Raw genomic sequence first — 12889 nt, 5'->3', positions numbered from 1 at the left:
AGCTTAGATTGTGCATGTGTTTTGGTTTGAAATTTGAATGAGTCCGTGACATAATGCATGTGAATTGTGTTTGTTTTCTCATTTCTGTAATTATTTTAGATTGGATTGGATTTGATTGTGTCTAAGACTCTAATTAATTCGGATTGGAACCCCTAAATTAATTTAGGGCTCAAATCCGAAACCATAAATTAATTTAGGGGTTTCAATCTTTGAAACCCCTAAATTAATTTAGGATTTCGAAATACCCTAAATTAATTTTGGGGATTCAAAGATTGAAACCCCTAAATTAATTTAGGGCTTAAATCCGAAACCCTAAATTAATTTAGGGGTTTCAAAGAAATTAATCTAAAATATATATCATACAACTTAGTGGTGACACGATAACTCATAACCCCACTAGTAATTTGCAAACAAAATATTTTAGATTTTGTAATATATACATATATAAAATTTATAGTAATGTCACAACTACTACTTTCTTACTTAAGTTATAGGTTATAAAATTTATTTTAACTAGCCAGAATCTTTAGGACAAGTGTTTTAGATATTGAATTATGTGAGATGATTCCTATATATCTTTCTTTATTTATTCCCTAGCCATATATGATGCATAAAAATAAAATATTAAAAATAAAGGTAATATTTGATTTTAGATGTTATTTTATGAAAGTTTCTGAACAAGGAAATTAAAAAGCTTATTTTTGCTCTACATGATTTAACTAATTTATACTTTAGGTCGGATAAAGAATATTGGGGACTTTCTAGCTTGTTTCAAAAGATATGTTTATAAAAAGCATACATATAGATATTGCCTATATATAATTAAGCATACATCTCAATATCCCAAAAGATATGTTTATAAAAAGAAAAAGAAGAAAAGAAGAAGATAAGAGTCCAAAAATTCAATATTATTTTTTTATTTCTCATTTCTTTGTTAATATTTTTTAATTTGTTGGATGTGGACTTTTTCACCTTACTTAAATAAAGGAAACATCTATATTTTCTTGTCTCATGTAGTGTATTTGTTAATATACTTTATTAACAACATATAGTGTATTTGTTGTTAATATACTTTATTACATTTTATAACCAAAGTACACAATATATATATATATGAATGTAAAGTGATAGTGTGATACTTTTTGTTATTCTACTTTTCTTTTATGTTCATTATATAGTTGTTATGTTTTCTATTATTTCAGATTTCTTGTTTGCTTGACTTTATGGATATGCGAACGGATTCTAGTGCAAGCTCTCATTTCCAGGCCGAGGGCACCCCTACCCCTACCCCTACTCCTACACCTACCCCTCATACTCATACCCCTACCCATAGCCCTACGGCACCTTGCCCCGCCCCCAAACCCAGCAAGAAACCTGCTTCAATAGTTTGGAGTCATTTCACCAAACTAGAGGGTGGTGACTCAAGTAACCCCCAAGCCAAGTGTAACCATTGTGGAAAAATTTATGGATGTCACTATAGGAAACATGGCACCTCACAATTAAAGGTGCCCTTAGAAAAGTAATGCAAAACAAGTCCAATATTAAGATCATTACAAGAGAAAAGCCAATCTAGGCTAGAAGTTGGACTTCAAAAAATGGCGAATGGGACCAGTGGGGGTGCAACTTTGAGGGGGTATACTAAGTATGATCCCGATGAGTGTAGAAGACATCTAGCTCGTATGGTCATAATGGACGAGCTACCTTTTCAAATTGTTGACGGGAAAGGGTTCCAAGCGTATTCTCACTACTTGAAACCAAGGTTTAATATTCTCTCTCGCCACACGGTGGCAAAGGATGTAAAAAAGTATTTTTACATTGAAAATAAGAAGTTGAGGGCTCAATTGGCGAATCAATTTGTTTGTCTCACCACTGACACTTGGACATCGATCCAAAATTTTAATTATATGTCTTTGACTGTGCATTTTATTGATTACCATTGGACATTACAAAAGAAAATTATAAAATTTTGTAAAATCACTGATCATAAGGGTGAGACAGTTGGGAAGGCCTTGGAGGCTTCAATAAAATAATGGGGTTTGACTCGAGTTTTTATAGTCACAGTCGATAATGCCTCGTCTAACGATGTTGCATTAGAACATTTGAAAACTTATCTTAGAGAGGTAAATAAGACACTTATGGGTGGTGAGTGTCTGCATGTGAGATGTGTGGCACATATTCTGAATCTGATTGTCAGTGATGGTTTGAGAGATCTTCATGACTCGATTGCTTGGATTAGGACTGTTGTGAGATGGGTGAAATCTTCTCCTTCAAGGTTGGAGAAATTCAAGATTGCTACGAGATTTGCGGGTCTAACATCTAAGAAGGGCCTTTGTATTGATATGCCTACACGTTGGAACTCAACATTTCTGATGTTGGAGGTGGCCCAAGAATATAGGCTGGCATTTGCATTATTGGGTGACGAAGACATCCACCCCAAAATCAATTTTGTTAATTTACAATTAATGTAATGTTGCTACAATAGTTAATTATACAATTTGTAATATTTCTTTTTTTTAGAGGAGTTTGTAATAGTGTAATAGTTTATTAGTTCTCTTAATTTGTATAATTGTAAACTATTTATTTTAGTATAGTGTCTTACTGCCTTAGTGATGAATATTACTTAATTATTTAATAGTTGAAACTTAATATCTACTTATCAAAAAAAAAATTAGTTATTTTATGTTTTTAAATTTATTTATTTTTTCTAAATAATGGGTTCAAAGTGGCCCAAAAACCGATTCTGGGCCATTTAGGGCCCAGAAAAATGTACTGGACCGAAGGTACAGTAAGGGATGCAGGGGTGCGGAAGGGTGGGGGTCCACCCCCGCACTCCGGGCAGCGGACGGGGGACCTCGCTCCCGCCCATACGGGGGCGGGGTCTGGGGAAAATAATCCCACCCCCGCATATGCGGGAGCGGGGGGCGGGAGAGGGGTGACCCCGTCCCGTAGGGGGCAGGTATCACCCCTAGTAAATAGTAGTGATTGTGAATTAAGATGTTTGAGTGAGTTTTGTGTAAGAATGTGTGTCACATTGAGATATGTTTGAATGTAGAAATTAAGTTGAAATATGCTTAACCTTTTATGTGAAATTGAAAAAGTAATGTGTCTATCAATTATTGATTTATTGTTATGGTGATGAAATAATTATTTTAATTATATGTTTTAGTAATAAAACACAAATATTATGAGGAAATTCCTCCGATGTATTAAAATTTAATTTCACACATTCTTTGCTCCCAAATATATTTAAGTTGATTTTTACAAAAATATCAAATTGCCTAAGTTTATTTTTTTTTCAAAATTATTTAATTGAAAATTTTATTATCAATATTTTTAAATTATTGATAATTTGGCAGTTTGGATACAAGAACCGTTTCATCTCATCATATCTCATTACATCATTACAATTTTTTTAAATTCTCACATAAAATATAATAAATAATATAATTTTTTAAATTTAAAAATAATAATAATATTAAAAAATATTTTAATAAAATTTTATTTTAATTCATTACCCAAATCGCACCAAGTGTTTTGGGCGTTTTGGATGCCGAGCAGAGCCTAAAAATATTTGGAGATAGGCTCAGATCACTTCGACATCTCAGTGCACCTCTATGAAGCCTTGTTCAGCAGTACCAAACACACACCCTCCACGTCAGCAGTCTGAAATGTTGATTTTACCCTCGTATAAAACAAAACTTTTCGTTTTCTAGAGACCCACCCACGGGAGGAAGGAAAGGACAAATAAAAAAATTTTAATTTTTTTAAATTTTAAAATAAAAATAATATTTTAATATTATTATTTAATTTTTTTCTCTTATTTTTTAAAACTTAATAAATATTTAATTAAATCATTTCAATACTATTTATAAATTATTTTATTATTATTTATAAAATTTTCATCTCATTTCCAAACATTTTCTATTATCCAAATACAACGTGACCCTGAAACGATCATGAAAGTAACTGGTATTTTATCATTCCAAGTCATCTGAAATCCGATCATCTTGCTATTTTTTGAATGAACAATAAATAATAGTGTAGTATATAGCATTATTAAATCTTAATAAGTAATATTCAAAGGAAGTATTTTCTTTAAGCTCGATGTCACAGCTTTGTGTGATAATGGCTAGTCATCTTGTTGAAGCTTCGAACTTAACTTGTAAGAAATTGACTCAAGCTTGTCACCCAACGCATCTCCTTCAGTTGTGAAAATTAGGAAGAACGTACAAGCTTGCTATATATTTATAGAAAAATGGGTTTTGGGAGAGTAATATATCTGCTAGTATGATTATAATTGATAGATTTGACCCATTACAATTAGAGGGGGCAGACCAGTACTTTTTTGGAGGCGTTTCAACTTTAATGAGAAAAAAATAACACTTCACATTCTGTTTGGATATTAAAAATATCTCATGTAAATATTAATGAAATAGTTTATAAATAATAAACATTTATATTGCCAAGTCATTATACTAGTAGGATTGGAGTTAAGACGAGAGTGGATATGACATTTTTTGATTTTGTGAGTCGAGAATCAAGGCCTTGAACAACTTGGCTGGGGCGATTGAAGTGGTGAACCCCTGGGTAAATGTGGTGACACCCATGTTGTCCTAGAAATAGGGTTTACACAAGAAGAAGATATTAATTGGGTTTAGAATTGAAAGCTGTGGATATGTGTTACAATCTCACATCGATTAAGTATGAGATTAGTTGATGGTTTATAAACTCCTAATTACCATTTTCTTGTAAGCTAGTTTTTAAGGGTGAGTTCTACCTAGTGGGTTCATAACAAATAGTATCAGAGCCACCTCATGTCTAAGGTCATTGTACAACGGTTGCAATCGTGCGGCATATGGGTGATGCCAGCATGATATTGTTCTCCCGGAGCTAGGAAAAGACCTAGCACACAGCCAGCCCATATAAGGGCTGAGACCACCGTAGACGTTGGCTGTGGAGCATGGTGGTTGTTACGATCCCACATTGACTAAGTATGTAATCGGTTGATAGTTTATAAACTCTAGGCATCCTTCCCTTATAAGCTAATTTTCAAGAGTGAATTCTACTTAGTGGGTTCATAACAATATGTGAAAACAAATAAGAGTGGTGAGCACTTCTACTCACTTGCCTCCTTCCCTTGTACACTACATAAAAAACGTGATGACTTTTATTTTATTTTTTTATTTTTGAGTTAAACGTGCGTTTAGATAAAATATCTAAATCATCTGTGGGCTTCGATTTTTTTTCTTATGCCTTGTAATCTCACAGCTCACAGCCATTTCCGTTCAACCTCATGGCTCGCAGCCATTTTCGTTTTTTTTTATGACAAGTGTGTTGATCTGAGTTGGCTTCTCGTAACAAAGCATATTGTTTTCGTGCTTTCAACGGTTGCAATTCCCTTGGGATCAAGATGGGACAATTTGTGCTTCATCTGGGGTGTCTGCTTTTGTGTTTGCTTTTGATTTTCATTGATCTGGTTAAGCTTCTCTTTGATTTTTACTTGGTTTGGCCATGAGAGAGGGATTTCTGGTGATAGGTTTCGGGGGGAGGGATTTCTTCAGGGAGGGAGAGGCTTCACGAGAGAGGGACTTGGAGGTTTCAAATTTTCAGATTCAGGGAGCTAGTTGGACCGGACTTCAAGTAGCTCCGACTTGCCATGTAAGATTTGTGTGGCGTGTGATGAGTTAAACCGGACTATGAATATATTTTCTCAAAAAGGAAATTCCAACTTGTATGAACGGGTCTCATTTTCTTTAAAAACTTCTATGTCCAACACCCTTATGTTTTTTTCATTAATTTAAAATTAAGAAATGCTTTAGCTAAAAAAAAATCACAAAAAAAAAAAAAAATCTACAAACTTACGTAGCTTAATGTGATACATCAGATTGTAAAATTATTTGTATTATAAAATAGATTTGACATGTCATATGAAGTCATATAAATTTATTAGTTTATTTTTACGAAATCATTTTAATTTACCGTGGCAATCTCGTTAAAATTTATGGTAAATAATGTATTACATTGGCAGATCATTCGTGGGGTTAGATTCCAGAATAGTTTTTGTAGTTGTTTGATGTGCAGATTAATTCCGGATCCAGAGCGTTTTAATTGAAATCTTTTGCTCCATAAATAGAAGTCAGTGCAGAAAGATCACCTTGATGAACCTCAAAACTTGACTAGCAGAAAATTGGAGCCATATTTTTGTGTTGTTTCAATTAGCCAATGGTTTTTGGGTTTATGTTCAATTAATTACAAATAATATTCTAGGAAGTATATACAAAAACATCAGTGATTAATAAACTCGTCTGTGAAGAATTACAAACATCTGGAATTATTGCTGCATTTAACTATTTACGATTATAACAAAATAAAAATTAAAAATTAAGACTATATAGTAAGACCTCTCTCTCTCTCTCTCTCTCTCTCCACACAACAAATTCAAAGAAATGGAAAAAAATGAAGGAAGAAAGAAAGAAAGAAAGAAAAGCATCGGAAATAACCAGTGTCAAGTTTCTATTTTCTGTTCCCAGCTTTGCGTTTCGTCTCCATTGAAGATTGCAGCCTCCCACTCCACTGCAGATGAGCCCCCGCCCCATTTGATAGTTTCCCTAAAGGTGAAGGGCCTAGAGAAGCCTTGGTATTCTTGCTGCAGAAGTTGACAACTTGTCAGAAAAATGTTAATTTTACCTGGCGGACAGTATTAAAAAAGGACTATATAGTATATGCTAACGAAAGATCAATCGTGGTTACCTTAGTTCTGGGCTATTTTCTGGCTTTGGGTTGGATTTCTTGGGTTTTGCCCCAATTCCATGCGTCATGCTGGTAAGTTTTGTATGATTGAATTGCCAAAGCAAGTCTGGGTCTGAAGAATCACTGGTGGTGGCATCATGTTCATCCATTTCATCATTACTAGTGACATTGAACTGGTTGCCTCCCATAAACATATTATTGGATTGATGTGGGTAACTTTGGGAAGAATCTGGGAGATATTTCTGGTAAAATACATCAGTCAAGTCCCCATTATCTTCTGCCCAACTTCCAAAAGGGTTTTCAACTTTGCCTACATCATGCTTATTTACCATGACTTTATCAACCCACTCACCCGATCCCATTTCTCTGTCATCTTCTCCATAGTTCCGGCCATTACTACCCACCGGAAGCCAGGGAGGAGAATTCACTAATAGCTCATCAAGATCAAAACTTTGCGTCTTTTGCCTCGAGGCAGATTTCCTAAGGACCTGCAGAGTCATTTCGTGTGGTTTCAAGTTTAGGTTCGCGATACTAACTGGACAACTTTATATAGGTAAAAGGAAAAGATGCAAATCAGCCAGTCTATATAAATGGTGATAAATCCTTCTATCCTAATCTATTGGGATCACTTCAATCGTTAATATAATTTACATAACTTTGAAAAAGTCAATTAAAAAATTCAGTGTGCATACTAGAAATTACTTTCATGGAAATGACAAGAGACAAGAATCTATCAAGTCATGATCAGAGAAAATTACTCACCTCAATATTGTTGCCAACATCACCCATTGGTTGCCGACAGCTATTTTGATCTCCCAAAAAACCTGCATCCTTCTTTTTAGATTGAAATGGAGATAACCCACTAGGTTTCATCCTGTATTTTTCAGAGCTTCGAGAAACCGAAGTTTGCATGTGCTCCGGCTCCCCTTTCCTGGCCAGCGCTGCCTTAAGACTGGCAATCTGAAGAAGAATTCAAAATATTTATTGAAAATTAATACAAATGGACAAGGCCCTTTTACATGCTATTATGAGAAATACACAGGTGACGGAAAATATTAGAACCTGTTCTTTGAGCTCCTTGACATCTGCATTATCTTTGTTTACTCTGGCAGCACCAAGCTCGACTGTGGCAACTCTCTCTGCAAATTTAAGTGTACTGATAGTTTCTCCAATAGCATCAGGCTCAGGGCTTATGTGAACAAACATCAGTGTCTTGGCCTGCCCTCCTAAAAATGTAGTTACAACACCAAAATCATACCTCCTATCTTTCCAAAAAAAAAAGGGGGGGGAGTACATTTCCACACTAACTCTTTGGAAAAATGTGTTAGCTTAACCTTACCAAGTGAATCTTGGAGCAGTTGTGTGAGTTTGCTATTTCTATAAGGAACATGCGGATTCTTTTGGGCAAGAGAAGATATTACATCACCCAAAGCTGACAGAGATCTGTTTATATGCTGTGCTTCTTTGAGCCTATCTCCTGTCACTTCAGATTTGTTTACCCTCTCACTTCCTGCCAGATCAACCAGATGCATACAACCCCGGAGAAGAGTTCCGGATGTCAAGTCTCTTCCTTGGACATGAACAGTCAAACAACTGCAAATTGAAAATTCAAATGAACAAAAGAAATCAGCCAGTAAGAAGCATTGTCATAGAACCATCCATAGATTTAAGTACGCAAAGAATTGTGTTCTTACCTATGAGAGCGACTACTACGATCATTTAGGGCCGTTGCACCCACTGCACGATTCCTTTGTCCAAGGTTCATCAGATCAATAACATCAGACGTTGATGACACTGGCATAAGGTTTGCATCTGGTACATTAAGTCCGTTATGAGAATTATTACGAATTTCTAATGTATCAACCATTAAGGAAAGCCTTTTGATGGGAGGGGTGGGAGGAAAAGTGCCAGAGAATCAAAGTCTATAAATTTGAATGAGATTTGGAAAACCGTTTGAAAGATCAAGGCAGGTTGATTGCATAACCTTGTCAGTAACAGACACAAATAAATTATAAAGGATATCTTTTGTTTGTTCCATCAGTAATGAGGAGATCCCTGACTTGCTCATTATAAATCTCAATCATCTGAACAGAAACATCATAGCAGAAAGTTTCCTCTCTTTGCTTTGCTAAATGAAACAAATCACTCAAAGCCCTATAATTTACTCCTTGGCTTTTCTCTGTAAGCTCTCTGGGTCCAGTCTGGACATGTAAACAACGAAAGTTACCCACATTTGCATAGTTTGTCAAACAGACATCATTGCACATATGTTTCATATCTCCAGAGTTAAATCTAACTGTGTCCTACCATGGTGTAAGTTTTTCCAGATCCCGTTTGGCCATATGCAAATATGCAAACATTAAAACCATCAAGAACAGACCGAATCAAAGGCTGCATATCAGAGAAGACCTCCGCTGCAATATATCAGGAAAAACAAGTGTAAAAGTAATGCTAAGATCATAGAATCTCAAAAGCATACAAATGAAAATTCTATCAACCTTGGGTTGCAGATGGCCCAAAGACCTTATTGAAGCTGAAAGACCGGCCTTTCCCATGCTTCAATGGAGTACTGATGGTGATAATTTCATCTTCTGTATAATCTACGATGCTGAAATGATTGGATTGTCCTGACAAGAAGGGTCTCACTCGACAGTAAACCCTAATACTTCCTGATCAAACAAAAAAAGTAACTATAAATCCATTTTGAGTACTCAAGCTTTAGGCATTTAGTGGTTTTCCTTCTTTCCTTTACCCCAAGCAGGCTACCATTGATCTTCTTACCCTTGAGATCCTGCACTTGATTGTATAGCTTGCGATTTTCCTCAAGAACTCTATGGAACCCAGAAGCAGCATGAGCTAGACCATGAATGTGCATACCTACAAAGAAATGTACAAGCTCAAATAAAACAAAGTTCCTTTTTATTCTCAAACACCCATCCAGAATGAACAGAAAAGAACAATTCATTTGCTGAATCGTACCAAGATTGTTCAGCTCTTCATGAAACTTCATCTGCATAAACTGCATACCAGCTTTTGTAGTGTGAAGAGTATGCTTTAGTTCCTATGAAAAAATAAAATTAGCATTAATGCACTATGCAGTTAAACAAAGAGGAAAAGCAAAAATGATGGAGGAAACATCGGCATTGCTCATACTTGAAGGTCTCTTTGCTGTTGATCAAAGGCCATTTGTTGTTTCAAGAGTCGCCCTTTTGATTTCTCATCAGAAACATATGTTTTTTGGATGAATTCCTCTTTCTCACTCACCTTTTCATTTTTGTCTTCAGTCTGAAATATCACAGCAACACAAAATAAAATGTCAGAAATCCAAGTAATATTCTCATCATGGGCTCTGTCATCAAATTTGTGCCTATTTTATTGATTCTTTAACCTTTAGCTACCTGTTCAGAGGGTAAGAAACAACAGAATACCTTCTTATCACCTGAAGCAAATTTCAATCTGTTGCCATGAGAAAGGGCCATATCTTTTGGAGTTGTTTTCATCTAGGGATTGCCAAGAAATCAATAAAAAATAACTAGTCAAACACATACACTGGTAGAAACGATCAAGTTATAATGGAAAATAGGAAAAGACAAAAATTCAGTGACGACCCAAGAGACCAAGTTTTAGTGATTTAGAATGCGCATAAATTCTTAACATTAAATGGAATTTTAAAGCACATTCGAATGCATAATTGGTCCTTAATCCACTTTAACATACCAGCTCCAATTGGCTTGCAATACGATGCTCAAACTCCTCCACAACTTTACTTAGCACAGATTCCACCAACTGTTTCACACAGATGAGCAATACAATTCACAAATAAGTAGTAGAGCAGGATAAGTAGCAATTATAGCACTCCCAAAGTTGTGATGGTAGCAGTTGTAATGGTATTTTTATTCATTCCTCTCACAGGTTGAAAAGGGCAGTTGGCTTGATTAAGTTCAGTCCATTCATGAAGCTATCCATTTTTCATGGTAGTGGAATCGAATGGAATAAACATGAAGGGCGAAAATCGCCTAAAATCTATCCATGCTAGGCTTCTAGTATCGCATACTTGCACACTGGTACGGATACAGATCCTACTAGCCCAGCTTGATCAGCAAAATTTTCTTAGCTAATTTCAAAAAGTTTTAACAGCAGTGAGTACATTAATCCTTACCATTGGAACTTCTTCAGGCTTCTTATCTAGCAGAACCGCACGAACAAGCATACTCAATGAACAATTAGTAGGCTGCAAGAAAGAACATGAATTAGTAAAAAAATTATGCCTTTTGGATTAATTCGACAAATCAAATAATAAATAAAAGAAGAGTTAAGCTTACCGACCATTTTATTAGACTCAATGTCGAAGGACAGCGCATTCAAAGATTTCTCACCCATTGAGAAGTTCCTTGACAAGGAATTTGTGAAAGGCTCCGAATTTTTCCTAATAAAAGATTTGGCTGACACGGTGGGTTTCACACTTCCACCAAATTTCCATACCCCATTTCCCCCAGTCTGTTTCCATTCGCTGTATGATTTAAGCGCCAGAACACAATTCACTACTCTTGCAGATTTTCCACCCTGAAATTTAACAAGTTTATTTAAAAATTTCATTTAGATACTCTGTTCTACAAAGTTCTACTCTAGCACCATAGTCATTCAATCCTAAGCATCTGGTGCATGTGAAAACTAGATTGAAAGTAACATAATTTCCAAATTCATGAAAAACAATGGTACTTATAAATTTCTTAAATACACCTTATGTTACGGAATTGTAGAATTATATAGGAAAATCTAAATCGGTTAAGTTAAAACAATAGAAAACATTTTAAAAATTCCACGTTGAATATTCTAGGAAATCAAGATGATCGTAATTCCTGAATACATACTTGTTCCAGATCAGATGCCTCGAAGGTAGGAATTCCCATTTCCTGCACAGCCACGAGGAAATTTCTCACATTCTCAAAGTACTGAAAAGCCGACAATGCCGCTCCATCAGGAACCAGAGCAGAATCACATGGACTCTCCACCACCTGAAACCAATTACATCCATAAGTTTTCCATATTCAGAAAAAAAAAAAACTAAGGGACCCGAAATTGAGACGAGTATGAGGATGAAGTTGACACCTTGGGTACAGCTCCAGGGTGAACCTTATTGAGAGCATTGCACAGAATAATCCCACTTCTCAATCCAAGCCTGAACTCTTCCTCCGAAGGCTCCGCTGGCAAATCCTTCGCCGCGACTACTCCTACCATCTTTCTCAGCCACCCCGCCGCTTCTTTTCTTCTCGACGCTGCCAATTCCCAAACAAAACAACTAAACAATCTCACTGAAATCATCTTATAGAACACCGCATCGAAACTCAAGTTTCAAAATGAACGATCTTTCTTTCACCGTTTGTACGTCGAGACAAAAAAATGAAAGATGAAGAAGCAAAAAGAGAGAAAAAAAAAAGAATTACCTGCTTCCTTAGCTTTTCTAGACTCGAGATCAAGACCACTGTTGTGGCGGTTCCCGTGCTGCTGGAGTACATCCTCGACCACATCCGCCACCGAAAATGACAATGCACCCTCCATCGTCGTCGTCTTCGCCGCCATCACATCAAAATCCAAGAGAAAAACCAGCAGCTAGCATTAACTATATACGATGAAAAGATCTTCTGGAGGCTCGTTTGAAGATGTAGAAGATTAATGGAGGATTGGGTTTTTCACAGTCTCAGATATGCTATTTGTAGGTGGGTGGGTGGTGTTTGCCTTTGAAGGCTTCTTTTATCACCAACACAATACGCAGAACATACAGTTACACGCACACACAGAGAGTTACAGAGTCACATTCTCCATTAGTCTTCTCTATCTTTCCATTTCGCTTTCAGTCTTTAGTCTTTGCCTTTATATTCGCTTATTACCCAAAGCTACTCTCCGAACCTGTTTCTTCTTTTGTTTTTTCTTTTCTTTTTTGGGTTCTGAAAAGGAATCGAGATATACGCGTGAAGCTACGCGCAGTCATGGGAGTGATAGAGGTGTTACGTTAACAGCCATCAGAAGAGTGGGCAGGAGTTGGATTTTCAGCTTGAGATTTGTACGTAGGTGGGATGTGGATAATCCTACTCTCTAATTTTTATCATAAATACATCATATATTATACTTTTTTTTTATT

General features: G+C 35.9%; 1 protein-coding gene across 1 annotated transcript; it reads right to left on the bottom strand.

Annotated features, from left to right (window-relative positions):
- Nucleotides 1-6278: 6278 nt before the first annotated feature.
- Nucleotides 6279-12575, bottom strand: LOC108989022 (kinesin-like protein KIN-14I). The gene is made up of 19 exons (XM_018962463.2): nt 12195-12575; nt 11860-12026; nt 11622-11765; nt 11077-11313; nt 10910-10981; nt 10468-10536; nt 10179-10250; nt 9904-10035; nt 9730-9811; nt 9532-9627; nt 9249-9419; nt 9058-9164; nt 8773-8951; nt 8445-8606; nt 8090-8343; nt 7813-7976; nt 7513-7710; nt 6751-7238; nt 6279-6646 (listed from the first exon to the last, which is right to left on the bottom strand). Exons 1-19 carry the CDS (start codon nt 12328-12330, stop codon nt 6514-6516), a joined length of 3063 nt encoding a protein of 1020 aa, XP_018818008.1. The 5' UTR covers nt 12331-12575; the 3' UTR covers nt 6279-6513.
- Nucleotides 12576-12889: the final 314 nt, after the last annotated feature.

The sequence above is a fragment of the Juglans regia genome, chromosome 8, assembly GCF_001411555.2.
Source record: "Juglans regia cultivar Chandler chromosome 8, Walnut 2.0, whole genome shotgun sequence".
Taxonomy (NCBI): domain Eukaryota; kingdom Viridiplantae; phylum Streptophyta; class Magnoliopsida; order Fagales; family Juglandaceae; genus Juglans; species Juglans regia.
This window is presented reverse-complemented; position numbering and strand designations above follow the sequence as displayed.